The following is a 26,705-nucleotide window of genomic DNA, read 5'->3' as shown; positions in this document are numbered from 1 at the left end:
CCTACTAGTATGGTAAGTGTATGCATAACTTTATAGGAAACTGTCAAACTCTTCAATCTGTTCAAAATGTTTTTCAAAGTGACTGGGTCATTTTGCTTTCCCCACATCAAGGTTTCAGTTGGTCTGCTTTTTCTCCAGCACATAGTATTATTGGTCTTTTTTTCATTTGAGCCATTCTGATAGGTGTATGTTGATAACTCAATGTTTAAATCTGAAGGTCTCCTTAAACATCAAGGTCATCTTAAGTCTGATTTTATTCACACTTTACTTCTTTGGTTGACCAGTTTATCTCAATGGGTTGTTTGTCTTTTGCTTTCTGTATGACTCTTAATTTCAAATAATTTATGTAGGAAAACCTTAGAAACTTAAATAAGTAAAATGTAGGCCAGGAGCATAGATACATTTCTTCTGTCAGTGTGTCAGTGTGAAGAGCTTGAACAATCTATTCAGTAATTTCACTGTGTTTGGATTTTGTTCTTATTATAGTTACCTTTAGTAAACCAAACCTTTCAGATACTTCAGTGATGGGCTGATTCTACCTCATGCTTAGTAAGTATCCTGGAGTGTGCCTGCTCATTCTTTAGCTTTCAGTAATCCCTGCATGGCGGCCTCACTGAGGGGTCTCTCTCCACACTCTTGCCCTTTCCTTAATTGTGACCTGTTAATAAGTGGGAGGCTCATGGTGGTAGACAAGGGGTTCTCCATTCTCTTGTCTGGTCTTAGGTCTTATTTAGATTCTGTGGTTCTGGGCTTTGGAGATGGCTCTTTCCATGCATCTCTTCCCTTGTCAGCCAATGTCTGCCATGTGTCTGTGGGAGGTCTTGGGCAGGAGATAATCTTTTGCTCCATGCCCCAAGGTAGCAAACATCTGTTGTTGTTTTTTCTTTGTTGTTGTTGTTGTTTTTGGTATCAATTCAGAATTCTGGTCCAAGCATCTTTATTGTACCCACTCTAGGCGCAAACAGCTTTGCTTGTACTCTTCCCTCAGTGTCACCGTACCTTTGTTTTGGACCATTGGCAGTAATTTCTTACCCTTCTCCAAGCATTACACTAGAGTTGCTTGTTGTAAGTAGCAAACTTGTGGTGGGACCAGGGTTGTTTCTCTCAGGGTCACAAGGCTTTGGCTTCTACCCCTCCCTCAATGGCTGCTTATCTCTGCAACTCACCTTCCATTTGGAGAAGGGAGGATTTCCTGCCCATTTTTTAGTGGCAAATGAATTTATTTTCTATACCTCCCTCACAGGCAGTGGATCTTTGTCTGGCTTCTGGGAGTGGGGTGGTCTCCTTCCCCTTCCCCAGTGATTTAAGGGATTTCTTTGTATGAGAGAAAAGTCTAGGGAATAGGTTGGGTTTTATGTCTGTGAAGCACACAGCGCTAGCTCTCAGTTCTCTTGCTATGCCTTCAATATTTCTCTTGTGAACTCAGTGAAAGAAATCCTTTGTGTCAGGGTTTCCCAAGAATTCTAAAGTATCACATTAATTCACACTTGGTTTTTAAAATTCTTTGCCATTTTAACTTTTTAAAAAGACTACGTTTATGGCAGTTGCCTCTTCCTCCTGTGCAAAGGTACAACAATTCATGTGACCCGTTTTTACTGGAAGAGGCCTGTCACTCTGGATTTCTTTTCATTGTGTTTCCTTGGGATCCCAACTTTTATTTGGATTCAACAAAAGTTGTAATCTTGTAGATTATTGGTCTTTCTCTTATTGTTACGTGTTTCAGTATTCTTTTGTGGGTTTGTGCATCCTAAGTGAAACCTAATTCTTCATGTCTATAATTCATTAATACAAATGGGAATTTGAAGAATAAGATTGAAATTTTTTAAAAACTGCTTTTTCTTCCTTCATCTTAGCATTAGAATCAAGTTTTAAAAGTAGCCGAGTTCTGCTGATGAATAAATGTAAATCCCTTGTGATGCTTTTAACCATCAGCAGTTTATACATAAAGATATTTCGTTTGATGCAAAAATATTTAAGTGTTTTCTACTCTCAATAAGCTCATTTTGTATTACATTTTAACTAAAAATAAATAAATGAGGTAGTGATGCGAGTTTTCACTTTACAAAAAGAATAATTGGTTAATGCATTACATTATTAGAAGAAAAATCTGTTATTATTAAAGAGATGGTACAGGATGATATGATTAAGCTTATCTCAAAATCTGATTCTTATTTATTGCTAAGATTTCTAGTCATATACCTATATAAAACATTATTTAATTAACAGAGATGCCAGATAGTAGGTGAAGTGTTCAGTACAAATGTAACTGTCATTCTGAAAGAGTTTTCATTCTATTTGAATGCATCTGTCAGATTACAAATGGGGCAAAGGACTAAATATAGGAATAAGCAAACAGTTCACCCTGACTTTGTCCTCTATAGCCAAGAAAAAAAATCACTGAAAAATATTTTTTAGTAAATTGATACCAGCACTGTGAAATTGAAGAGTATATCATCAGTGATCAGAGATGATGGGAATTTCTTAGCTAGAGTGCAGATTTTACCACATTGACTAGACCATGACAAACCATAACCTAAAATATCCTAGGTGTAAACTTCAAATATAAGAATTGAAAAGTAGAACCTTATGGTTCTACTCCCAAATGCCAACTTCTTTGTAACAAGTCATCATATTTCCCCTAGTTATGCTGTTCATAAATTAGCATAGGTTGGGGATAATTATAAAACAGTTAGTTATAGAAATTTGGAAATGAAATTTGGCAATGAGAGCAACGTGGATTGACCTGGAGGGTATTATGCACACACAGTGGAATATTACACATCCATAAAGACAAATGAAATTTTGCCATTTGTAAGAACTGGATGGATCTTCAGGGAATTACGCTGAGTGAAATAAGCCAGAGAACTACAAATACTGTATGATCTCACTTATAGAATCTAAAACAAACAAAAAGCCAAATGCACAAACAAAACAAAAAAACCAAAAAGACTCATAGATACAGGGAATAAACATGTGGTAGCCAGAGAGGAGGGATTTGTGGGGGGGGGTAGGAAATATGTAAAGAGGATTAAAAGGTACAAACTTTCAGTTATAAAATAGATAAGTCATGGGGATGTAATATACAGCATAAGGAATATGCTCAATAATATCCTAATAACTTTGAGGATAGATGGTTACTAGGCTTATCATGGTGATCACTAATGTATGTAAATGTCAAATCATTATGTTGTGTACTTGTAACTAATATAATACTGTATGCCAACTATATTTAAATTTAAAAGTGCATGAGATGAGCTATATATACTGGTACAAACAGAACTCCCAGACAAACCGATAAATAAACAAAGTGAGCAAAACAATGTTTTTTGCAGGCAGCATAATCCGATTTATATAAGTATATTAAATTTTTTGGTAAGATTAATAAAGTGTTTATAGTAATTACCTCTAGAGAGGGCCATGTGATTTATTATACTCCCATCTGACTGTCCTTTTAAAATATGTACAGCATGAAATTAATTGGTAGCTTACTTAAGTAAGAATTTAAAAGAAAATAGCTATTACAAAGCAAAGTAATGCAGTTTGGGGTAAGCATGTAAGGAAGAGTTTTAATGAAACTAGTGAAACTGTGATCACTTTTGGTCACATTAATATAAGTTGTTTTCTTCAAACAGGGATAGTTTCTTTAAAAAAATGGATAGCTATAAATTTTCATTGTACCTCTTAAATGGATGTTATTTTATTTGTTTGTTTTTTGCCTGTTAAATCCTTTCCCCAAATCTTCATAGCACTGAATTTCTTCCTTTTATGTTCTCACAAGGGCTTTTTTTCTAGAAGTAGTGTTTCTTCTTATTGTGGGCTATCTGTGCTGCAATCTTTTTTTTTTTTTTTTGCGGTTCGCGGGCCTCTCCCTGCTGTGGCCTCTCTTGTTGCGGAGCACAGGCTCTGGACACGCAGGCTCAGCGGCCACGGCTCACGGGCCCAGCCGCTCCGCGGCATGTGGGATCTTCCCGGACCGGGGCACGAACCCGTGTCCCCTGCATCAGCAGGCGGACTCTCAACCACTGCTCCACCAGGGAAGCCCTGTGCTGCAATCTTTACCTCTTACAACTTTGCAAACATCTATCTACTCTCATTCATAACTTAATTAGCTGTTAAATAGCTTCAGGACCAATTTTTTGTAACCTACACAGACTTAATTATTTTGGCAAGTCCTATAGAGCATTTCACATTGAGACTACTTTGTATATTATAAAGTTAAAATGTAGCAAAAGGAAAACAATTTTGTTTCATAGTTAGCTCTTATAAAAAAAATTAAGGTAAATTTTGAATCAAATATTTAAAATATTAAGTAGATAATTAAAATTATTGAAACTATTAATCTCAAATAACTAAGTAATGTTCTTCAATTCTGAAATTTGATAAATTTTTAAATAATTTTTATTCCTTCATAAGATATATATATATACATTTTGTATAAATATAATATTAAACATATTTTACATAGCTCCCTCAAGTTAATAATAATTATTTTTATAAATTTCATGGCTTCAGTACTTAAAATGATATTTTAAACCAATTTAAATCTGATCCAATTGGCAAAATATTTATTTGTTACAAAATAGCATTTACTAAGCTCCTAGTATGTACCAAATATTTCATATAAAATAATCTGAATACTCAAGCTAACCTTTGAATGTAAGAAATACTTTTTTTTTTTTTTCAAAAGTTAGGGACCTAGATTTTACAGGAGTTAAGGAATGTTGTCTTATAAATCAACTTGTTACATGTTATGCTTGGGTTTTAACCTGTTGGTCTGATTGCAGAACTCCCAAATGCCATCTTCTTTGTAACAAGTCATCATATTTCCCCTAGTTATGCTGTTCATAAATTAGCATAGGTTGGGGATAATTATAAAACAGATAGTTATAGAAATTTGGAAATGAAAATGTCCTTAAAGATCATGGTAACATAAAACAGAGGTTAAATGGGCAGGTGCAGAAGTCAGAGTGTCTAAATCGGAATTCTGCTCCATAACTTACCAGCTGTATGAGCTTGGGCAGGTTATGTAAACTCTCCAAAGCTTTATCTACTACATCTGTAAAATGGGAATAATTGTTCTCAGTTGCTCTGAGGATTGGGACCCATGACGTTTGTAAGGCACTTAGTACATGGTATGTACTTAATAAAGAAATAGCTGGCCATGTGTGTGTGTTATTTTCTAATTTTACATAGGAAGCCTAATGGATTCAGAGAGGATATATCATTTGCCCAACATCTAATGGATAGTTAGCAACAGAATTGTAACTAATATTCCCAGCTCCCAATTTATATTTCTATAATCTTCCAGCTATTTCGTATGTTCTAAATACCAAATTTTAAATATGAAATAATTTCTAAATTAAGTAAGTTCTATTATGATTATGTTCTGGAAAACTGTGACGTTCATATTAATTTGAGTGTTTAAATATATGGAGAAGCAGCAGTTTTCCTAGGAGGTATTTATCTTTCTGCCAGGAATCCTGGTGACTATAATCCAGGTGAGATAGAATATGACTATTAAAATGCTGCATGAACTTTAGAGAAAATAATCTATGATCTAGAAAGATGTATTTATCAAATACCTAGTTCTAAACTATAAGTACCTTAATTATAGAAAGATGAATCTATTTCTTATTGAACAGCTCTTGAGACTGTTCTTGGAATATTACATAATTTGCTATGACAATGATACTGAATTTTCTATCTATCCCATCTCAGAGATTTTCTTCCCCCTTATTCTTTGAATTAAGAGGTGCTGCCCTGTAGTAGCAGAATGTGAATTACTCTTTATTGAATATAATTTACCAATCCTTGCATTACTGACATTCCAAATTCCCTAGCACATTCAACTTTAGGATAACAAGAAAAAAAACTATTTCTTATTGCCTTTTCCATTACATAGCACTTTTTGAGTAGTAATATTTTTTATCATCCAGGGTATTTATTTAAAAAATAACTCCAAATTTTGCTTTTGATGCTCCTGAGAATAGTGGTGGCATATGTCAAACAGTGGGGTATGGTACATCTTTAGCCTGATTAAGTGATATGTCTCCATGTGAAAATCTGTGTATGTTCATATGTGTGATTTCTCTCTCTGATTCAATTCTTTGTAGGTGGTATCTATAAAAAACAAAATGTTTTCTATAGTCCCAAATATTTGAATATTTTAAGGGTCTAGTAGTTAAACTGAGGATTTAATTTTTCTTCTAGATATTTGCCACTCTATGAAAATATGGGAATGATGATCATATTGAAACAATAAGGGAGTATTCTTCACTAGTATTCTGGAGTGAATAAGCTAACCACACATTGTCAATTCCCTGTTATTTTTTCCTTCCCCCGCATTTACAGTGCTTACATTCATTCATTCATTTTTTAAAATTTTACAAATATTTACCAAGGCTTTACTACCGATCTCTGCTAGGGGTTTCAAGCATGAATTATACTTTTATCCTGCCCTCCTGTTCCACAGAGACAAATGGAAAAGTTGGCCTGTCCACACTTAACAGGAAGCTTAACAAGGCAGTAGGTGGTGTCCGGAATGGCACTCAGATATACTACTATGGGAATTTAAAGGATAGATGAATTTCACAGGGATAATAAGAGAAGATTTGTGTATCAGATAGAAAATTCTTTTGGCATTAAAAAAGGTGAAGGATTTAGAAAATGGGAAAATGCCAGAAAAGAGAGGGAATAGGAGGTAAAACTAGCACAGAGATGGGAAAGTGAAGTATGCATATGGGAGTAGGGAAATGAGCTAGCATTGCTAACATATATTAAATTCTGATTTTTTTTAATAATACCTTATATATTATTTCACTTTACCTTCACAATGACCAAATAAGGGGAAGTCTTATAAAAATTCTTAGAAAGATCAAAATGAAAGGCTGCAGGAGAGTGAAGATGCCAATTTCTCTCTGACACAAAAGTCCATGTTTTCTCCAGAACAGCACATCAGTTTGCTAAAAGTAGTATCATCCACTGCAGATGCTTGGATCATAGGGCTTATAAAATAGGTTAGTGGAAAATAATTTCAGAAGGCCTTGTGTGTCATTCGGAGGAAAGCTGGAATTATTGATGAGGTGATGTTGAGTCATTCGCTTATATACTCATTCAAGCAACTAATATTTATTGAGATCATGTTATATATAGGCAATGTTCTAAGCCCTGGAGATATACCAGTGAACAAAACAGATAATATCTTATAAAAGTACATTGGAAAATATCCTGAAAGCACAGGTTTCATAGATGACTAAAAGAGGGAAAATAATAACCCTAAATTCTTCAAGATATGTTATTGTTAACAGAAGTCACATTTACTTCCCAGATTTACTGTAGCAAACTAGCATATGGTATCTCTGTATCCCAGACCAGGCTTATTCTAGACTCACACCTATGCTAGGAAACTGTATTATGTGTCCTCATACCTTTTGCATCACCCTCCCCCAAAAAGAAAAAGTAAAAGAAATGATGACCACTCAGACCTTCCTTAAATGAAGTACATCAACTCTCTTTTCTCTGTATTCTCTACTCACTATTCCTATGCAACTGGAAAGAATCAAAGTTCTCATCAAAATATACATTTTGGCTCTGAGTTTTTCAGACATAAAACAACAAATTAACTATCATCCAGTGTAATATGAAATGTTTAGACGACTTGAATGAATACATTGTAATGTACTAGTATATTTCATGGGTGGTAGTGGTCTGATAACTGTATGAAATATTTTAATACACAGCTGTTTTCTTCTTTGGTTAGTACACATCTGCCTCCACAGGATAGCAGTGCTTTCCTGGCTCCAAAATTAGCACTTTTACCTCTGCTACTAAAACGCGTTTTTATACACTTTTATTGTATATCAAAGGTGTATGTGCACATTTTGAGTCAGAATACCTTGATATTTTAGCTGTTAGGGTATTTGTAACTTGTCTCAAACAGAGAAACTGCAAATATTAAAATTTAGCTCACTATCACTTCAGGTAAAAATCAAAAAGTATCCTTTTTTGATGTTAAAAAAATATATCTAGGGATATACAAGAAACATATCATTCTGAGACAAATATTTCTAAGATATTTGTCACAATGTTTAACCATGAAATGTTTACCATTTATCCTTTTAAAGTATTTTTTATATATGGAATTACAATGAAATTTGGTCCACTCTGAGACTGCATATTTTTTAAGAGTAGTTTGTATTGCTGCTCTACTAGCTACAGATACCTAATTTAATATTTTTTGGTAATTTTGCCAGAAAATAATGTTGCAAAGAACTTTTCATTTGATGGCAAGAAAATTCATATTTAGAGAAATCAAAATGGACTAAAAAACGTTTGAGAAATATCACTTCGTTCACTTACAAGGTAAAACTCCAACTTCATAGAGCAGGGGTAATTTTGTTTTCCATAGGGTATTTGGTAACATCTGGAATCATTTTTGATTGTCACAACTGGGGAAGGAGGTGGTCCTGGCATTTACTGTAGAGACTGGTGCTGCTAAACAGTGCCATGTGCAGGACAGTTTCCCACAACAAAGAATTATCAAGTCCCAAATGTCAGTAGTGCCAGTGTTGAGCAACCTTGTTATCGAGGATGGCAGGGAGGAAGCCTGCCACCACTGCATAGGTGCCGAAAGTAGAAAATGAGACTTAAGATTATTTATTACTCACAGCACAGCAAACAGCATTAGCATCAGCATAGTTGCTCTGGTTCCCTGCCCCCAAGTCTCACAGGGCGATGTCATGGGTCCGTATAAATGCTAAGCACGGAGTGAGTTGTGCCACAGATGAGGAACCCACGGCGTGGGCATCAGCACCTTTTGAGCAAACAGCCAACAGTATCACAAATAGAAAGTTTTCAAGTCCCCCTATCTTGTAGAGCGAACGAACAGTTACGCAGTAGTCACCCTGTGGTCACCTTGATTTAGTTGCCTGTGAGACCAGCTGTAGAAATTATTCAGTACCAGAAGACAGACAAGCCCTTACAGTTTGGTACCCTCATCGGTGAAGTTCAGGGAGACTTCAGGTCCACTGGGGACTGCCTCTCCCAATACCCATAAATAAGACCCTGCAAATAAGCACACGTCATAATAAAGGCTCACTTATCTCTATTGTACATGAAGATTTTACGTATAATCACCTCAAAAATGTTCCATATAAGTATTTTAAATTCACAGGGGAAAATATGGTTCTTTTAAGTTGTTTTTCTTCTATATAACCCATAATATCCTTGTTATTCCTTTTCTGATATTTGTCATCCCCTGAACGCTCTGGGTGTGGCTCCACCTCCAGGCATTTGCATGTGATGCTCCTTGTGTCTGGAACACTCTTCCATCAGCTGTCCCCTTGCCTCTCTCCTTTACCTCTTAGAGGACTTTGCTTACAGGCCACCTCCTTAGACCTTGCTGGTCACCTCATCTAAAATTGTGCATCTATGCAAATTTCCCACCCAAATCCTTACTGCCGTTAGCTGGTTACTTTTTCTCCTTTGTACTTATCCTATATATTTTGTATATTTTGTTTGTTTATTGTCTTGCTACAAGAATGTAAGCTTCAAGGTGTCAGAGGTTTTTGTTTGTTTGTTCATTGATAGAGCCTTATTAGAACAGTGCCTGGCATATAGTAGCTCTGCAATGAATGAATATTCACTGAATGGATGAATGGGGCCTTTAATTTGGCTGTCATTACTTTAAAAATAGTAATTAAACTGATTAAACAAAACCAAAAATGATGAAGGTTGATTCTTTTTTATTCTAAAATAAGGAGCAATAAGTTCAATCATTATTATTATTTTTTGATTATCTTAAGTATTTATTGAAATTGTTCTGATAATGAGCTTCCCTGATGACTTTTCAGGAATCTTAAAAAATTTTACATATTCCCATAATTCATTTGAACTTATGTAACATTTTTAATTTAAAAAATGTGATTTTTAGTTAATACATGCAAAATATCCCTGTCTTAAACTTTGCCAGGCTTTCTGAATTAACATCTCATTTTCGTGCACAGCTTCATACCATGTTTTTCTTGCACAGTTGCATACCTACCTTGAATGATTTTATACTATATACTTATTTAGATAAATTATTCTGCACTAATTTTCTTTATGAATTTGCTGTGGAATTGCAAGGATTCATTTAGCATACTCCCTCAAAATTGTTAGAAAATATAGTATTAATATCACTATTTTAACTATCTCCCTTTTTCCTACAGATTATGCTACAGTTAACCTTTGACATCTTCTTTATATTGCAAATAATGCATTTCTAAAACCAGTCATCATTTATTTGATTATATTTTTAAAATTTAATTTTGAACTACTTTTATTTAGTTTGGTGGAAAAATTGCAAAATAGTACAGAGAGGTTTTGATATCCCTCAAATATATCCCACAGTTTTTCCTAATAGTAACATCTTACAGAACAATACCACAATTATCAAAACCAGAAAATTAATGTTGATACAGTTACCACTAAAGATCTTAATCAAATTTCACCGGTTTTTCCATCATGAATTTAGTAGTTATATTTTCTCAGTCTCATGTATTCTGTAACAGCATCTCAGTTTTTCCTTATATTTTATTTTAATATTTAACTTCCCTTATATACACGTTTGTTGAATCTCTACATTGTCAGCCATCTAATATATTTTGGTAAGAAATTAAAGCTACAGTTTATTGAGAATAATAATTTTGATTGGAAGGTTGTTAAAGCGTCCTTCACTTCAGTAATCTTGTTCATCTCCACTCCCCCTCTTTACATCCTACTTTTTCCTTCTAATAAATCATCGCTTATGTTAACTTTCTTTGACTTTTGCTTCTGTTTATAATTTTTCTTTGTACAATGCTAGAGATCAAACTTTAAAGTAGATAGGCACACTGGAACATGAGTCATATTTCCAGACTTAGTGTATTGACTACTCACTAAAAATGGGTCCTTGTGAATCACTTTACTTTCCAGGGCTTTTTTCATGATTTGTAGAATCTAGACGGAATTTATGATCCTTTAGCTTCCTTTTACCTCTAAAATACTGACTTTAGAACTGGATCCCTGCTTAGTTTTATTATTACATTTTCCTCTGATTTGCTGCTTCAGTTTTGCAAAACTACCTGTGGACCAAAGAAGGGTGTGACTGTACGCATTTTCTTAGATACTTATATGAAGTTTTTGTGAGATAAATTACTATTAAGGACTTGACTTCCTTTATCACATTTACTTATTATCCACACATGAAATTTGCCTATCATTTTCCCTCTGGGTACTAATGAGGGTCTGAAACAAGTATACTTTTGATAATTTAGTATGTTAAGCTAAGCTCCAGGAGGATGGTCAGATGAGTTGACACATTTGTTCTTTGTCATGGTAATTATAAATGTAATGAAGATGTATAGCCTCTGACTTTTAAATTCAACTTGAAATTTAATTATCACTATCTTTCACTAAACGTGATGCCTAAGCAAAGCATGTGCTACCTTGTTTTCTTTCCAAATTTCAGTAAAAATTATCAATTGAAGTGATACACCTATTTGAATGTTTAAATGACAAGTGCAAAAATATGAAACATATTAGAAAATATAGCTAACAAAAGTCATTTTTATGAAATTAAATTGTTCAAGTGACTTCTAATAGAGTTGCCTTTTCATCTAATGTGAAAGAGATGGAGTAATTTAGTATTAGTGCAATAAGTTTCAAAGTATTCTTTTTTTGTTATAAATTTATTTATTTTTGGCTGCGTTGGGTCTTTGTTGCTGTGTGCGGGCTTTCTCTAGTTGCAGCGAGCGTGGGGCTACTCTTCGTTGCGGTGCGCGGGCTTCTCATTGTGATGGCTTCTCTTGTTGCAGAGCATGGGCTCTAGGCACGTGGGGTTCAGTAGTTGTGGCTCGCGGGCTCAGTAGTTGTGGCTCATGGGCTCTAGAGCGCAGGCTCAGTAGTTGTGGCGCACCGGCTTAGTTGCTCCGCGGCATGTGGGATCTTCCCGGACCAGGGCTCAAACCCGTGTCCCCTGCATTGGCAGGTGGATTCTTAACCACTGTGCCACCAGGGAAGTCCACTTTCAAAGTATTTTATTTTTATAAATTATAACCTACTTCATAGGACTGAAAGGAATGTTCAAGAATATCTGTGATACTTTGCGTTCAGAAGCTGAAGTGATTTTTGCTCTGTTCTCTCGCTAAGTAGGCCGAATTGGGTAGTAAAAGGGCATGAACGGAAATTCCTTTCTCTCTCCCTGTGCACAATGAAGACTCATATTTTGCATTCTTTATGAGATGGTTAGTCAGGTATGGCCACAACATGAGACAGTGTAGAGGGTTCAGAAGAACCAAGTTTGTTATATTTACAGGTCCCAGAAACAGAAGGCACAGCACACCACAGAGGACCACATAGGAGACACACCAGGGTGGTCACAGGGCAAAAGACAGAAAGGAAGGGAAACCAGTAGGCCACAGGCTTTACTGGAGTTTCTGTGCCAATTTCTGTGGCAGGGAAAGATAAGCAATTTAGGATTGTCTAGTTTGAATAATTCCATTGGGATTTAAACAATAAATCTGGTCACTGTTGGTGTGGTACCTGGCCCTGGGATGATTAGGCAGAAGAATATTGCCTCCTGCAGAGACCAGGTAGAGGAGGTATGGCTCTGGAGTGGTTAGGTTGCATCTCAAAGGCAAGTTCTTGGCTGTGCCCTTTGCTGTCTTTAGTAATTGGCTATCTCCAGGAGAGGTAGTCTCCCCCCAGCTAGAAAGGCTTTTTAAAGATTTCAAAACATCATAATATGCAGAAAATAAAAACATTAAAAATATTTACAATACAACTGGGATATTATCTAGAAATTTGTCGTGGAATATTGTAAAATGAGCTATGTACTCATTCCATAACTGTGGGGACTTTCGTAAATTGGAAGCTACTCTGGCTTGCATGGTATATATGTTGCAGTGTTTCATCTGGAAACAATGAATGTGAAGAGTGCCCTTCTGCCCAGAGCATTCAGCAGAATCATTTCTGGACTGCAGGCATGGCAGTGGTGTATTAGTCAGGGTTCTCTGGAGAAGCAGAACCAATAGGATGTGTACATAAAGAAAGAGAAACAGAGCTATATATTTAAATAATTACCTCACATGATTGTGGAGAATAGCAAGTCCAAAATCTATGGGGTAGAGTGACAGGCTGTAGACCCAGGGAAAAGTTGATGATATTGCAGCTCGAATCCAAAGACAGTGTAGAAGCCAAATTCCCTCTTCCTTAGGGGATCTCAGTCTACTTTCTCGTAAAGCTTTCAACTCATTGGATGAGATCAACCCACATTATGGAGAGTAATCTGCTCTACTCCAGTTGTACTGATTTAAATGTTAGTATCATCTAGTAATACCTTCACAGCAATATCTGAACTGATGTTTAACTGAATGTCTGTGTACCACAGCCTAGCTAAATTGCCTCATAAAATTAGTTCATCACACATGGCTAGCTGAACAATATGCTTTAAGATGTGATAGTGTAAACAGAGAATTCCCATAAGGGCAATAGCCTGGAACCCAGAAATGTTTTTTATTTATGGTCATATTCATATACTTCTTACTCTATCTGTATTATTAAAGACATGAATTATGACTTTTTAGGATTTTTTTTCTCCATGGATCCCTCACATTTCTGCATGTCTTAGAGTGAGGCATTATTTGCCTTTTGTTCTGAGGTATCCTAACAAGGATGCTTGCATAGAAAAGAGACTTGGAAGAAGAGGTGGACTATCCTCAGGTGCAGATAAGCAGGCCTGCTTATTGCCCATTAGAAAATATTTGGGTTTTCTAAATTTGGAATTCTTTTCCTGCAATGCAATCAACTGTGTGCGAAGGCATCCATATGGGCCCATCCCAGCTGTCCCCAGGGGACTTTGGACTAAAGGGATACCAATCTGCTGATGGCCATGCTGCTTGCTGCGCCATAAGTAATAAAGACTTCTCTATCTGTCCTACAAGTTTTGTGTCATCCGCCGTCATCCATGAAGCAGTACCAGGCTAACTTCTTAGCTTGAAAGTAGGGTAAAATCTCAGTTCTTAACAGTTCTTGAAATGTTTCATTTTACTCATCACTTTAGATTACTGTATTGGTAACTATGACGCATACTGTGGCACTCTCTCTTTTCTTACATATGTTCATCACTGCATCAGAGATGACATATCCGAATGTCCTAGAGAGACCACCAGTAGCACCCTCTCCCCAAAGTGAAACAGAAAACACGCTTTTGATAATAGAAGGAAACCACTATATTTTAATATATTCTGTTCATCTGAAAAACAAGACCCTTATATGCACTTTACATATCTCTTTGACGAAAACAGCAAAGTATTTTGTTCTCATTGAGAGTAACTTGTGTATTCACCCTCTCCGACCTAATAAATGAACTGAGGAAGGACTTGGAATGAAAATGAGGATGACCATCAACCTCAGCTAGCCATTGGGGACAGATGATGTAGAACACCTTAGTCTGGCCAAGTACTCCTGTAACCTTATGAGATAGAAAATTCAGCAGGCAACTTTACTGCCACACTGTTAATTAAAAGAACTTCAATCACACATGTCAGATACATCGCCTCAGGCCTTATTGAAATGCACAAAGAGAATTTGAATTACTTGAACTGTAGGAATATGAGGCAGGAGAGTTGTCCAAGCACTGACTCTGAGGCAAGGTAAGGCATCCCTGGCCCTGAACATATCTACATGCATAGGGCATTCCCAGTCATTTAAGGCATGTGGTCATACTCTGAACTGATGCAAACACTTTTGGAATACTTCATTCCAACTCAGAAAAATAATGTTCGTGCTAAGGATAGAAGAAATTGGATAGAAGAACTTGGATACATTGGAAAAATAGAGGCACTGTGTTTTTATAATGGCAATTATGGGGTGTAATTTCCAGTTAATTCCTTATGATGTTAATCAAATTCTGTTGTAAAGCATCAAGACATGCATTAATCTGGAGATCTGGTTTATGCACCTTAAGGAAACTAAGGCCACTGCTCACATCCTTGGCCATTTAACTTTTTTTTTTTTTAAATCTTGGACCCATTTTTAAAAGTTGAAGTTCCTATTTTAAATATAAAAACTTTAATCCTCTTCTGTTTCACAAATGTATAATATCTAAAAATCAGTTCTGTAATGATGTTTTCATTTTAGAAATATGTTTTCCAACCTGTTTCAAATGCTTGTTTTATCTAATCCTAGATATTAAATTACTTTAAATAGCTTTCTGTTTTATTTATTTTAAATCCACATAATTATTCTTTTTAATTTACATAAATTTTATTATCTCTTATTCATCCACATTTCATTAATGGTAGGTATCACTTGTAGGAAATAACAATGCTACCATCAAGAATTTTTCACTTCAGTTAAAAAATCTAGCTTTGATGAGATGTTTTTCTAGAGCACTATTTATATATTCTGTCCATTTATAAAAGTTATTCTTCATGTACTAGAACAATGTTTACAAAGAAAAAGTAATGGAAATTTTAATTGAGTCAAAATAATATGTTAACCTTAAGTATTCACAGAATAAATGAAAAAGTCTGTTTTTAATCTGAATTATATGGATAAATGTCTCATTTTTTCACTTAAAAAGGAACATATAGACATAATCTTAATCTAAAAAGATTATAGGAAACCATTATTTACTGGAATTATTCTCCTTTTTTGTTTTGAAAAGTACAAGCATGTTGAGTTCTTGCCTCTCGATTAATGAAAATGGGTATTTAGTGAAACGTAAGGGAGATTTTTACCAGATTAAAAAAAAAAATCATACTCTTTTCTTTCGTTATGTAAAAATAATGATGATGATGTAATGAATATTGATTTTAGAATGTAGAATACTTCAACTCTACCCAAAGGTATCAAAGCAATCTACTTTAACAAACAACTTTCTTGCATTTGATCAGTCATGTGTTTCCTTGAGCTAGTGATTAGTATCTCTGTAGTTACCTATGTTTGTTTGGAAGTTCAGTGCCATAAACCTTCATATGTTATTGATCACCTAGTTGAAGGGTTTTGGTCATAGAGATCCTAATAGTCAATCTCAGGGAGGCCCCATCCAAACCCTGTTGAGTGAAAAATTAAGTGTACGTAAACCAATGCTCTATATGTCTTAGTGTTTCATCTAAGTCATAAGTTAAAGGAAGATGTCAAATGATATAGAGCCAGAGTATTTTCCTTACCAATGTATATTTGTTGAGAAAGGGATTCATTGATTCTTCAGGCTTTGTCCTACAAGTATAAAAGAGGAAGTTTCTCCATGTCTGGTTAAAGATAGCCTAAAAAAATTCCCAAGTTGCACATAAGACTCATTTTTGAGTTTTTGTTTTTGTTTCCTTTTTAATTTTCATTCATCCACATCCTTTCCAGAACAGAAAAACAAAACAAAGCGCGTGCACACACACACACACACACACACACACACACACACACACACAAATAATATTAAAAAACATTCTAGGCTCATTGATTCATTGCTGTCTCAATAGATAGGTAGCTAAAGAGAAGATTATAATAATAATGATACTATTAGTAATAATATTCATAGCAACATTTATGTAGTATTTATTATGTGCCAAACATTATTTTTAAGAGTTTTATATATTCATTTAATCCTCAAAACAATCCTATGAGTTAAACAGCATCATTACATCAGTCTTAAAGATCAGGTGTAACTCGCTCAGGGTTACAGAGCCTAGGAAGTGTGGTTCTAGAACTTGTGATCCTAATCACTACTTCATGCTATTCAAACATTTCATTTTTCAAAGACAAAACAAATGAACCAATTAGAGACAGGATCCTCCCAAGTTCTGCTTTTTAGAATTCCATTCCATCCCACTCTATTTATTCACAACTGACTCTGCATATCGTATTTCTAATTAACTTTGGCCACCAGTTAAAATGTAAGGAAATATTAATGAAAAATTCCTTTAAAAGAGAAATTCCTTTAAAAGAGAAAAATGTAAGGTTTATTCCTATCAAAAGAGCCAGGATTTATATATGTATGTATGTATATATATTATTTTTAATCCTGATGAATTTATAAAAACTAACATGTTGAGAATTTACAATATTACAGGCAGTATGCTAAGTATTTTACATGCAGTAGCTAATTTACCTCTTGTTTACTTATCCTACAGTGTATTATTGTCAGTGTATTATTATTATATAATACAGTGTATTATTGCTGCTATTATTGTCATCCCTTTTTTTTTTTTTTTTTTTTTTTTTTTGCGGTACGCGGGCCTCTCACTGTTGTGGCCTCTCCCGTCGCGGAGCACAGGCTCCGGACGCGCAGGCTCAGCGGCCATGGCTCACGGGCCTAGCCGCTCCGCAGCATGTGGGATCTTCCCGGACCGGGGCACGAACCCGCGTCCCCTGCATCGGCAGGCGGACTCTCAAACACTGCGCCACCAGGGAAGCCCCTTTCATCACTTTTTAAATGGAGAAATTAAGGATCAGAGTGACTGAGTTACTTACCCAAGTGTCAGAAAAAAATTTCAATCAAATAATACTACAACTGCTTCATATGAAAAAGAAAAAAGTATTAAGTCAGATGTGAAAAGGGATGTTTTAGAAATGAGAAGGTTATTGAGGAAGAAAGTTTCTATGCTGGGTTAGATTTCAGATGTAATACAACTTTTGAAAACCAACAACAAGACAAAAACCAGCCACAGACTATGATAAATAGAAAAGAGTAAATAGCTACTCTTTTTCCATTATGCCAAGGCAGGAAAGTGCTCAGTAAAATTAAGTGTCAATAAAGCAAAGACAAAAATGAAACTTTTTTCTAAGCATAGGCACAATTAACCTGTGGAAATTACTCATACTGGTTGGTAATGAAGCAGATAGCTTAGTGAAATTGAGAACATATCTGATTCACTATAATCAGATTTTCAGTTAGATCAAATCACACACTATATTAGTCATCCTGAGTTAGGGCACATGCTGATTAACAGAAAGGGTCACAAAAGAAAATTTTATTTTTTCCAAGGCCAGAGGGCCATGATTAAAGAAAATGATAATAGTCAATGTTTATGACATCTGCATATGAGGGAAGATGTCATGTAGATTTCCCAGTAGTGTGTGAATGCTCATCTCTGTCTCTGATGTACTACTACCTGTTGTTGTGTCCAGTAAGTGCCAGTTCTCTACCTCACACCCAGGAGGAAAAGAGACAAAGGCTATCCTGGTTTTGAAAGAAGAGAAGTTCACAGTAATTTCTCGTGCAATAGAGGGGTAGAATTATATTTAGGATGTTGTGTACAGTTTGGAGGATGGTTTACCGGATGGCAAAAAGTGAGGAAAAGACTCACCATAGGAACAGTGCAGTTATAAAGATCTCTACATTGGGGATCCTCTGACTTGGATTTTATCGCTATTCTACCACTGCTTATGTGGTAATAAACTATAAGCCTTCATTCTTAAGTGTTAGAGTTTCCCTTTCTGTAAAGAGTTGAATTAGGGGAGCTCATATGATTTTATATTTGAATTATAACTGCCTGTATCTTAGAGGAGCCTGTAATAGCATCCTTTGTAAAGTAAGTCTAGAATATACAGAAATATTTTAGTGTTTCTTTGAGATTCACTGTTCATGCAGTTCCATGATAAAAGCCTAGTCTGGGCTTTCAAAGGTGTGCTTCTGCTGGACCTGTTCAACTCTTGGCAAAAGGGCCTTCATATTATTTTGGTTATTCAGATTACATATTACATGTTTGAACATGCTTACTTTCTGAATGTATTACTAGATCATGTTATTTGATTTTTCTTTTGAACAATCTATGAGACTACTTTTACTCTGAGAACTTATCTTTTACCCTTTCGTTTTCTCATCACTTATATTTTCCTGTTTTTCTGCAGATCACTGTTTCAAATAAAATATCTCAAGAGAGGGCCTGGCATTCAAAACAAAATTGAAAAATATTCTATGGAATCATATTTGCAAAAATCACACTATAAAGAGTTTATAGATCAGAATGTATTCCTTTTAAAATTATACTTTTTATTAAGTAGAAGGTAAGTAGTGGACACTAATGAAAAATTTCTTTCTTTCTTGTTTTTGCTTCTTGCAGATCTGGATAATGTGGAGGGCATTGCTGTGGACTGGATTGGAAATAACCTTTACTGGACAAATGATGGCCATAGGAAGACCATTAACGTGGCTAGGCTGGAAAAGGCTTCTCAGAGTCGGAAGACTCTCTTAGAGGGAGAAATGTCCCATCCCAGAGGGATTGTGGTGGATCCTGTTAATGGGTATGCAATATTTGATCAGCTTTATATAAGGAAAATTATATTAGATAAATTCGGTTTTTACATATTTAGTATTAGTAAGTTTTATTTAAATCCACATGTGCATTCACACATGAATGGCCTCACTGGGAAAAGTTGCTCATTTAATGATTATCTCTCCTAGAGAATGTGCTAAAAAAACATGTCAAGATACATTGAACTGAAATAAACAGATTATTTGTATAGAGAATATATTTACTTGGTTTATTCAGACATGCACCATAATTCTCCATTTTAGACAGCCTGACACCAAGATAAATAATCAATTCAACAAGCAAATCAATCAATTTAATTTTTTAAATTAAAGGCTATTGAAGTTTAAAGTATTCAAAAAATAGCAAGTTTCCATTTTTTGTACATTTACTGTGGGCCAGGCATTTTGTTAAATAGATTACCATGATCTATGTTGTGATTCTGCACAATAATACTTTGAATTAGTTGCTGTTCTCATTCTTGTTTTACAAAGAAGAAATTTGTAATGGACCTGCAAAAGACCATTTGATTATTAAGAGACTGGATAGATATTTAAATCCAAGCAACTTGCCTCCAGGACTTTACTCAGAGCCACTATACTCCACTCCTTTTTTTTTTAACATCTTTATTGGAGTATAATTGCTTTACAATGGGTGTGTCAGTTTCTGCTTTATAACAAAGTGAATCAGTTATACATATACATATATCCCCATATCTCCTCCCTCTTGCGTCTCCCTCCCTCCCACACTCCCTACCCCACCCCTCTAGGTGGTCACAAAGCACCGAGCTGATCTCCCTGTGCTATGCGGCTGCTCACCACTAGCTATCTATTTTATGTTAGGTAGTGTATATATGTCCATGCCACTCTCCACTACTTTTTATTAGTCTAGGTTGGTAACTCTGTATTTTTGGACATAACCATAGTTTCCATATAGTGACATCATTTTATAGTATGTGTTACTTGTTTCAGGATGGATTATTTTGTGCAATTTTTGAGAATATGTTTTCCTTTGATTTTTATTCATAGCTATTACCTGAACACAAGCAACAATGTGCATATAGAAATATTAAAGAAATGTGAAAATTCCTAATAGAATCTCAGAATTAAATGAGTGGATTGCATTTTCTACATGTACAGTTGTTGTATGTGGTTTTTATCCCCTCCGTGGCTTATATTTCACTGTTTCAAAATGGTACCACAAAATTAATATTTTTATACCTTACTATTGCATACAAAAAAAATACTTAATTGAATAAGAAGCACATGACTCCCTTATAAACTGAGATCACCAGATTGCAGTTCCTAAAATTGTTTGTATTGAGAATAGCTCCAAATACAATCGGTGCTTCTTTCCAGGCTGACCTAATCAGTGGATGAACTCATTGCATGTTTTTTGTAAGGCATAATTATAAAGTAATTTTAGTGATTTTATGTGTGGATTCTTTAAATTTCTATTTTATTCCTGGACTTTTAAAGCAAGTCATCTATTTGACCTTTAAACCAAGGCAATCTTAATGTTTAGAGAAAATATTTATTCCATGCTGTCTAAACCTCCTTGAAGCAAGATGTTTCAAATATATCTTAAAGCAACATCTTCCTTCTCAGTATTCTGTTAGAGGAAAATATTTTCCGATGGAGTCAAAGGGTCTTTGAGGTGCTTGGGGAGATGACATAAATGTGCAGTTCATAGAATTAGATGATTTGGAAGAAAATTTAGGGGCCACTAGACCCATCTCTCTCTTCAAATTCAGGAATCCACTTCAACACTTCCCTAAGAGGCAGGCATCCAATTTAGATTTGAAACCCATAGTATCTACATAGTTCAAAGTATCTGGAGACAAATCTGATTGATATGACATTTTTTCTTTTCAGTCAGGCAGTAAGTGCATCCCTATAGTACGTATCTCCCAACTAATCCTATATTTGCCTCTGATGTTGCAAAGAATGGCTCTTCTACTTCTTCCATCAGACAGATTTTTAAATATTATAGAATACTGCTATTATGCACCAACCTGAAAAAAAAAACTCATGTGTATGTATATATGTGGATATGTGTGTGTAGGTATACGTATATACACATGTGTATATATACACATATTTTCCCCTAACAATATACAATGCCCAGAGCTCTGATTATGTATACAGTGGTTAACAAAGCAGGCATAGCCTTTATCCTCATGAAGCATCTTGTGTCATCTGAAAAGTAGGGAATGGGCAGATGCCTCAATAAATAAGTACCAAATGAACAACGAATGTAATTTCTAGAGACCAAAGTGATGGAGTCAAACAAACAGGTTGATGTGAAGGCGACTAACAGAAACCTATTTGAATAGCCTTGCTGAAAGGCCTCTTTAAGGGGGCATCATTTAAGCTGAGACTTAATTGTAAAGAAGGAACCAGCCGTGGACAGTGAGGAAAAGAGTTCAGATAAAGAAAATGGAACAACTGAAATCCTAAGTTGGGCAAAAGCTTTACTGTTAGAGGAACTGAAATGAAGACGGGCTGGATTATAGATGGCAAATGGGAAAGTGACTGAGGATGCAATTGGAAAGGAAAGCAGGGCCTTGCCCACTACCATGAGAGATATGTACTTTGTCTTCAGTGTAAATGTAAAATAGAGAATTGATATAGTCAGATTTATATTAAACAACAACAACAACTAATCTTACTATTCTGTAGAGAATGGATTGGAAGACAGTAGAAGTAGAAATGGAACCATGTGAATTTATTTGTCCAAATAATCATTTGATGCTAATATAAGTTTTTGAAAAGTGAAGAAGAAAGTTTAGTTTGGAAAACTCCATTTAAAATAGCATAATATAACTTTAATCAAAACATTTTTGTAAAAACCTGGTTCATTTACATTTTTCTACCATAATACCTTTTTGCAGCTGTACACAGGAGAGCATCACAGATTTTCTCTGCCATAATAGCCTATTAACAAAAAGTACTCTTCAGAGGTATGGTTTTATCAAGAGTCATAACCAATTATAGAAATCAGTAAAGGGATAATTTTTCATCTATTTATTAAAATATATTGTTGAGTGACTACCATATAGATGAATAGAAATCAGTAAGACAGTGATTGTCTTCAAGGAGTTTATAATCTGGTGTGCTTGGTGTACACACACACACACACACCCAACATACACACACACACACCACACACACACTTTACCTATAAAATAAAATAGAATGAAATACATGCTCTTCGGGAATTCACTGAGGTTTTTAATTCAGAATTGAACTTTAGAGGATGGATAGATTTCCAAATGAATAGGGTCCCAGGGGACCCTATTGGGATGTGCAGTCATAAGGTTAGTCACTGTACTCTGAAGGGACAGTATGAGTAATTGTTAGAGGAAGCTAATGGCAGTTTTGAGGTGGGATGAGTTCATTAAGGCTAGAGCAGGGGACATTCTAAGTAACATAGCAGGAGGTGAGACTAAAAATATATAGAAATCTTCAATGTTGTAAGTAAAAGTTTTGACTTATTTTGCTGACATCAGAGTAATTGGAAGGTTTTGAGGATAAAAATCACATTTTTCAATTCATGATTTAGGAAGATAAGTGAAAGCCATATGATAGCTCTATGAAAGACAGTCCGTTGGGAGTTCTCTTTGAAAAGTGATGAAAGACAGACTGTAGCATTTGTAATAGCAACAGAAAAGTGGGAACTGAGACAACAGACAGGAAAGAATAGGATTGGCAGGCCTCAAAAATTGTTGAAATGGGGCTTCCCTGGTGGCGCAGTGGTTGAGAGTCCGCCTGCCGATGCAGGGGACACGGGTTCGTGCCCCGGTCCGGGAAGATCCCACATGCCGCGGAGCGGCTGGGCCCGTGAACCATGGCCGCTGAGCCTGCGCGTCTGGAGCCTGTGCTCCGAGTGGGAGAGGCCATAACAGTGAGAGGCCCGCGTACTGCAAAAAAAAAAAAAAAAAATGTTGAAATGGGGGTAAACCTGGAGGAGGAATCAATTATGATGGACTATTCCTCAAGGTGATAGCTACAGATGAACTCCCTCCTTTGCAATCATTTCAAATCTCATAATTTACATCAATAACTTAGAAACCTACAGCTCCAGTTCTGATTTCTCAAAACATTATCTCCAAGAAAAGATGAGTCCAAAGCTAAGTGCGTATTTCCCTCCAAACAGGATTTTCTATATCCCTCTCTCAATTAAAAGTACCACATTCTCTAGTTAACAGCTAGATATTATGTCATCAACTCAATCAAGTTTTTTAAAAGTTATTTCACTTCCATGGCAGAAAATCTTAAGGATTTAAAAATTTCTGGGATTGACCCGCCAGATAATACAGTTTAATTTGGGGGCATGATTAATATCAACAAAGCCAAGCTTAGTGCTACAGAGTACAAATATGAACGATAAATATTCCCTGCCCTTAATTATTTGAATTTTTAATTGGAATTATCAGACATGCAACACCATCAAATTCAATACATGGCATAAATGCAATAAATTCTCTAAAATAACTAACAACTATCACTAGGAAACAAAAGAATGAGCTAATTTTGACAGAAAAGCTAGGGGCTGACTTCATTGAGAAATTGTATTTGAACAGGGCTTGAAAAATAGAGGTACAATTTTTTTTTGTCATAGTAGAAGACCAGCTTAACCTAATTTTTATTTGATGAATACCCCAGATCCCATCTACAAAAATATTTATGTTTTCTCCTGCTTATTTTATAGGTTGCATTTCCTATTTTGTACGTTTATAAATCATCATATTTGATAATAATTATAAGGCTCTCACAATATATCGATAACTTTTAATCAGCTGAGTAGATGATCACATATCTGGTCTCCATCAGATTGGCATCACTTATTTAAAATTTGTTTTTCTTATATTTTGTTTGACTAAAAATAGTCTCAGGTAGTGGATTGGGTTACAAACAATTCTGTCTTCAAATAACAACACAATATAAAATATGTTTAGAATATCCAGAATTATCTCCTTTGTGTGTGTGTTTGCATGGACATATATGTGTGATTCGGGTTAGAGAGTCACAGAAAAAAAGTGTTACTATTATCAAGAGGAAAAGCTGGAGGGAAAGATAATTTCAATTTAACAAGTTATAAATTAGCCAGCAATACAACTGCATTGATTAACTGTACTTAAGATTTCAGAAACGGTATCAAGAGAGATGAAAAAGTTATTTCTCTTTACATAGCTGATTTATATAATTGAAGTAGTTTTGCCTAACTAGCACAGTTTTAGAGCAAATGGAATGAATCTTCTGTTTATTCTTAATTTGTCCCAGTAATAAACCCACTTGAAGAACAGGCATGATACAAGATAAGCATAGTACCATGTTTATTTCTAGGATTAGAATGTATTTGGACTTATTAAAATTCACCAATCTAAATATACTTCCTCAAGTCTAAAAAGGCATATCAACATAATTGTAAACTTTTAAGAGAGTTTAAAAAGAGCTTAATTGGCATGAAAGAATGGCTGGTGTGTCACCTCCTCAGCTGTCCCAAATCTGCCTGTTTAGATCCCAGTAGGATTTTTTTTTTTTTTTTTTTTTTTTTTTTTGCGGTACGCGGGCCTCCCACTGCTGTGGCCTCTCCCGTTGCGGAGCACAGGCTCCGGACGCGCAGGCTCAGTGGCCATGGCTCACGGGCCCAGCCGCTCCGCGGCATGTGGGATCCTCCCGGATCGGGGCACGAACCCGTGTCCCCTGCATCGGCAGGTGGACCCTCAACCACTGCGCCACCAGGGAAGCCCCAGATCACAGTAGGATTTTTAGTCATGGATACAGATTTGTCCCAAATTACCTCAGAAATTCTTTAGGGTCCATAGCAGAGGGGAGGCAGAGGATCTAATAAAGTAACTTCCAGGGTTAGCAGCTTAGAAAACTTTGAAGCTTTGTAAAGTCATATATGAGGTGACTGAATTAAAGCCTACACTTTAATTAGTAACTCAGGAACTTTCACATGACCCTAAGACAACACATGTGGAGGGTTTTAACCTTATTCATGAGGCAGTTGGAACGTTAGCTCAAGGCCCCTTCTTCCACTGTTACAGCTTACACAAAAGATTTGTTTTTAAAGGCAGATGCTTTTGTTTGAGACAGAAATTAAAGCTCAAAATCTCAAGGTCAGTCAACCTACTGTTATTAAACTTATGTGCAGCTCAATCATCTTCTGCGGGTTTTAGGGTAATAATAAGCAGCAATAAAGCATAGATAATTTGCATCAGGAAGACAAATTAGACCTGGCCAAACAAACCCAGTATGACTGTGCCCTTTATAACAGAGAAAATCCAACTGCCTGCCTTTAAAAAAATAAATAACTCATATGAGATTAAATAAAGTCTGGAGTAGATCATTAACTGTGCTCTCATTCCCTTGCCAGTTCATCTGCTTTTTAAACACATAGTTGATTATATGTTTTATCAAACGGACATTTAAAAATAGTCAGTCATGTCTCGAGAATCATTTCCCAAACTTTTGGTACCAACACCAAAGAAAATCAGGATTTGGCACTTGCTGTTAGGTTAATTAATAAACGAGGCCAGTTAGTGCCATTGTGGTGGTCGTGCGTTTTCTGAAATGTGTCTAATTGGCTCCCCTGAACAAATCTCACCTTCCCTGAGTACTTCGCAGCTGCCTCCTCCGGGCAGATCAGCATTCAGGTAGGAGAACAAATCAGAATGTAACTACATTTTATGGAGGCGTCAAATCTGAGGAAGTATCTGTCTATATGGTGGCTGGTTGAAATGACACGCGTGCGCTCTTGTTTTTAATGTCTTAGTTGGATGTATTGGACAGACTGGGAGGAAGATGAAATAGATGACAGCGTGGGAAGGATTGAGAAGGCCTGGATGGATGGCTTCAGTCGGCAGATTTTTGTGACTTCAAAGATGCTGTGGCCAAACGGCTTAACTCTGGACTTTCACACCCACACATTATACTGGTGTGATGCCTATTATGATCATATTGAAAAAGTGTTTTTGAATGGAACTCACAGGAAGGTAAAAGACAAATGCTGCTGTTTTAACCCACAGGCTCCTGTCACAGAGCCTTGTTGTGTTGTGTTAAAAATACTTTCAAGTTTATTTTTACCCCTCTGAGGTGGCTGCCAGTAGTCTCTGTGGGGTGGCTGAAGGGGGCTGAGCATTAAGCAGTGCAGCTGGTACTTGGCTCCGGGAGACCAGGCCCAGCTCACTGTGGCATGCCAGCATTTGTGGGACTTTTCAGAGAAGCTCTCAGCATATCAGAGCTGTTTGAAAATGCAGTTTTTCTACATTATTGATGTTTGCTAGGACCAAGCACCCCAGCTCGGATCAAATATCTTCAATATTTGCACCTGAAATGTAACCTATGTATTATGACAAAGTAATTAGAATTCATTTATTCAAATAAAGAACTTCATGACATTGAAACTAAAACACAAGAGTGGGTT

The 26,705-nt window shown here is 35.8% G+C and overlaps 1 protein-coding gene across 9 annotated transcripts in view; it reads left to right on the top strand.

Annotated features, from left to right (window-relative positions):
- Positions 1-26,705, top strand: part of LRP1B (LDL receptor related protein 1B) — a 1,831,517-nt gene that overhangs the window by 1,060,282 nt on the left and 744,530 nt on the right. For all 9 annotated transcript variants that reach the window (XR_013828854.1, XM_079925113.1, XM_079925117.1 and 6 more), the window contains 2 exons: positions 19,083-19,263; positions 26,055-26,274. Coding sequence is in view for 8 of the 9 variants with exons in the window: in XM_079925113.1 (XP_079781239.1) it covers positions 19,083-19,263; positions 26,055-26,274 (401 nt within the window). In the remaining variant the exon portion in view is untranslated. The remainder of the gene's footprint in view (positions 1-19,082; positions 19,264-26,054; positions 26,275-26,705) is intronic.

This window comes from Stenella coeruleoalba (genome assembly GCF_951394435.1).
Source record: "Stenella coeruleoalba genome assembly, chromosome: 6".
In the NCBI taxonomy this organism is placed as follows: domain Eukaryota; kingdom Metazoa; phylum Chordata; class Mammalia; order Artiodactyla; family Delphinidae; genus Stenella; species Stenella coeruleoalba.
The sequence above is the reverse complement of the archived record's forward strand: the minus strand, read 5'-3'. Positions and strand labels throughout refer to the sequence as shown.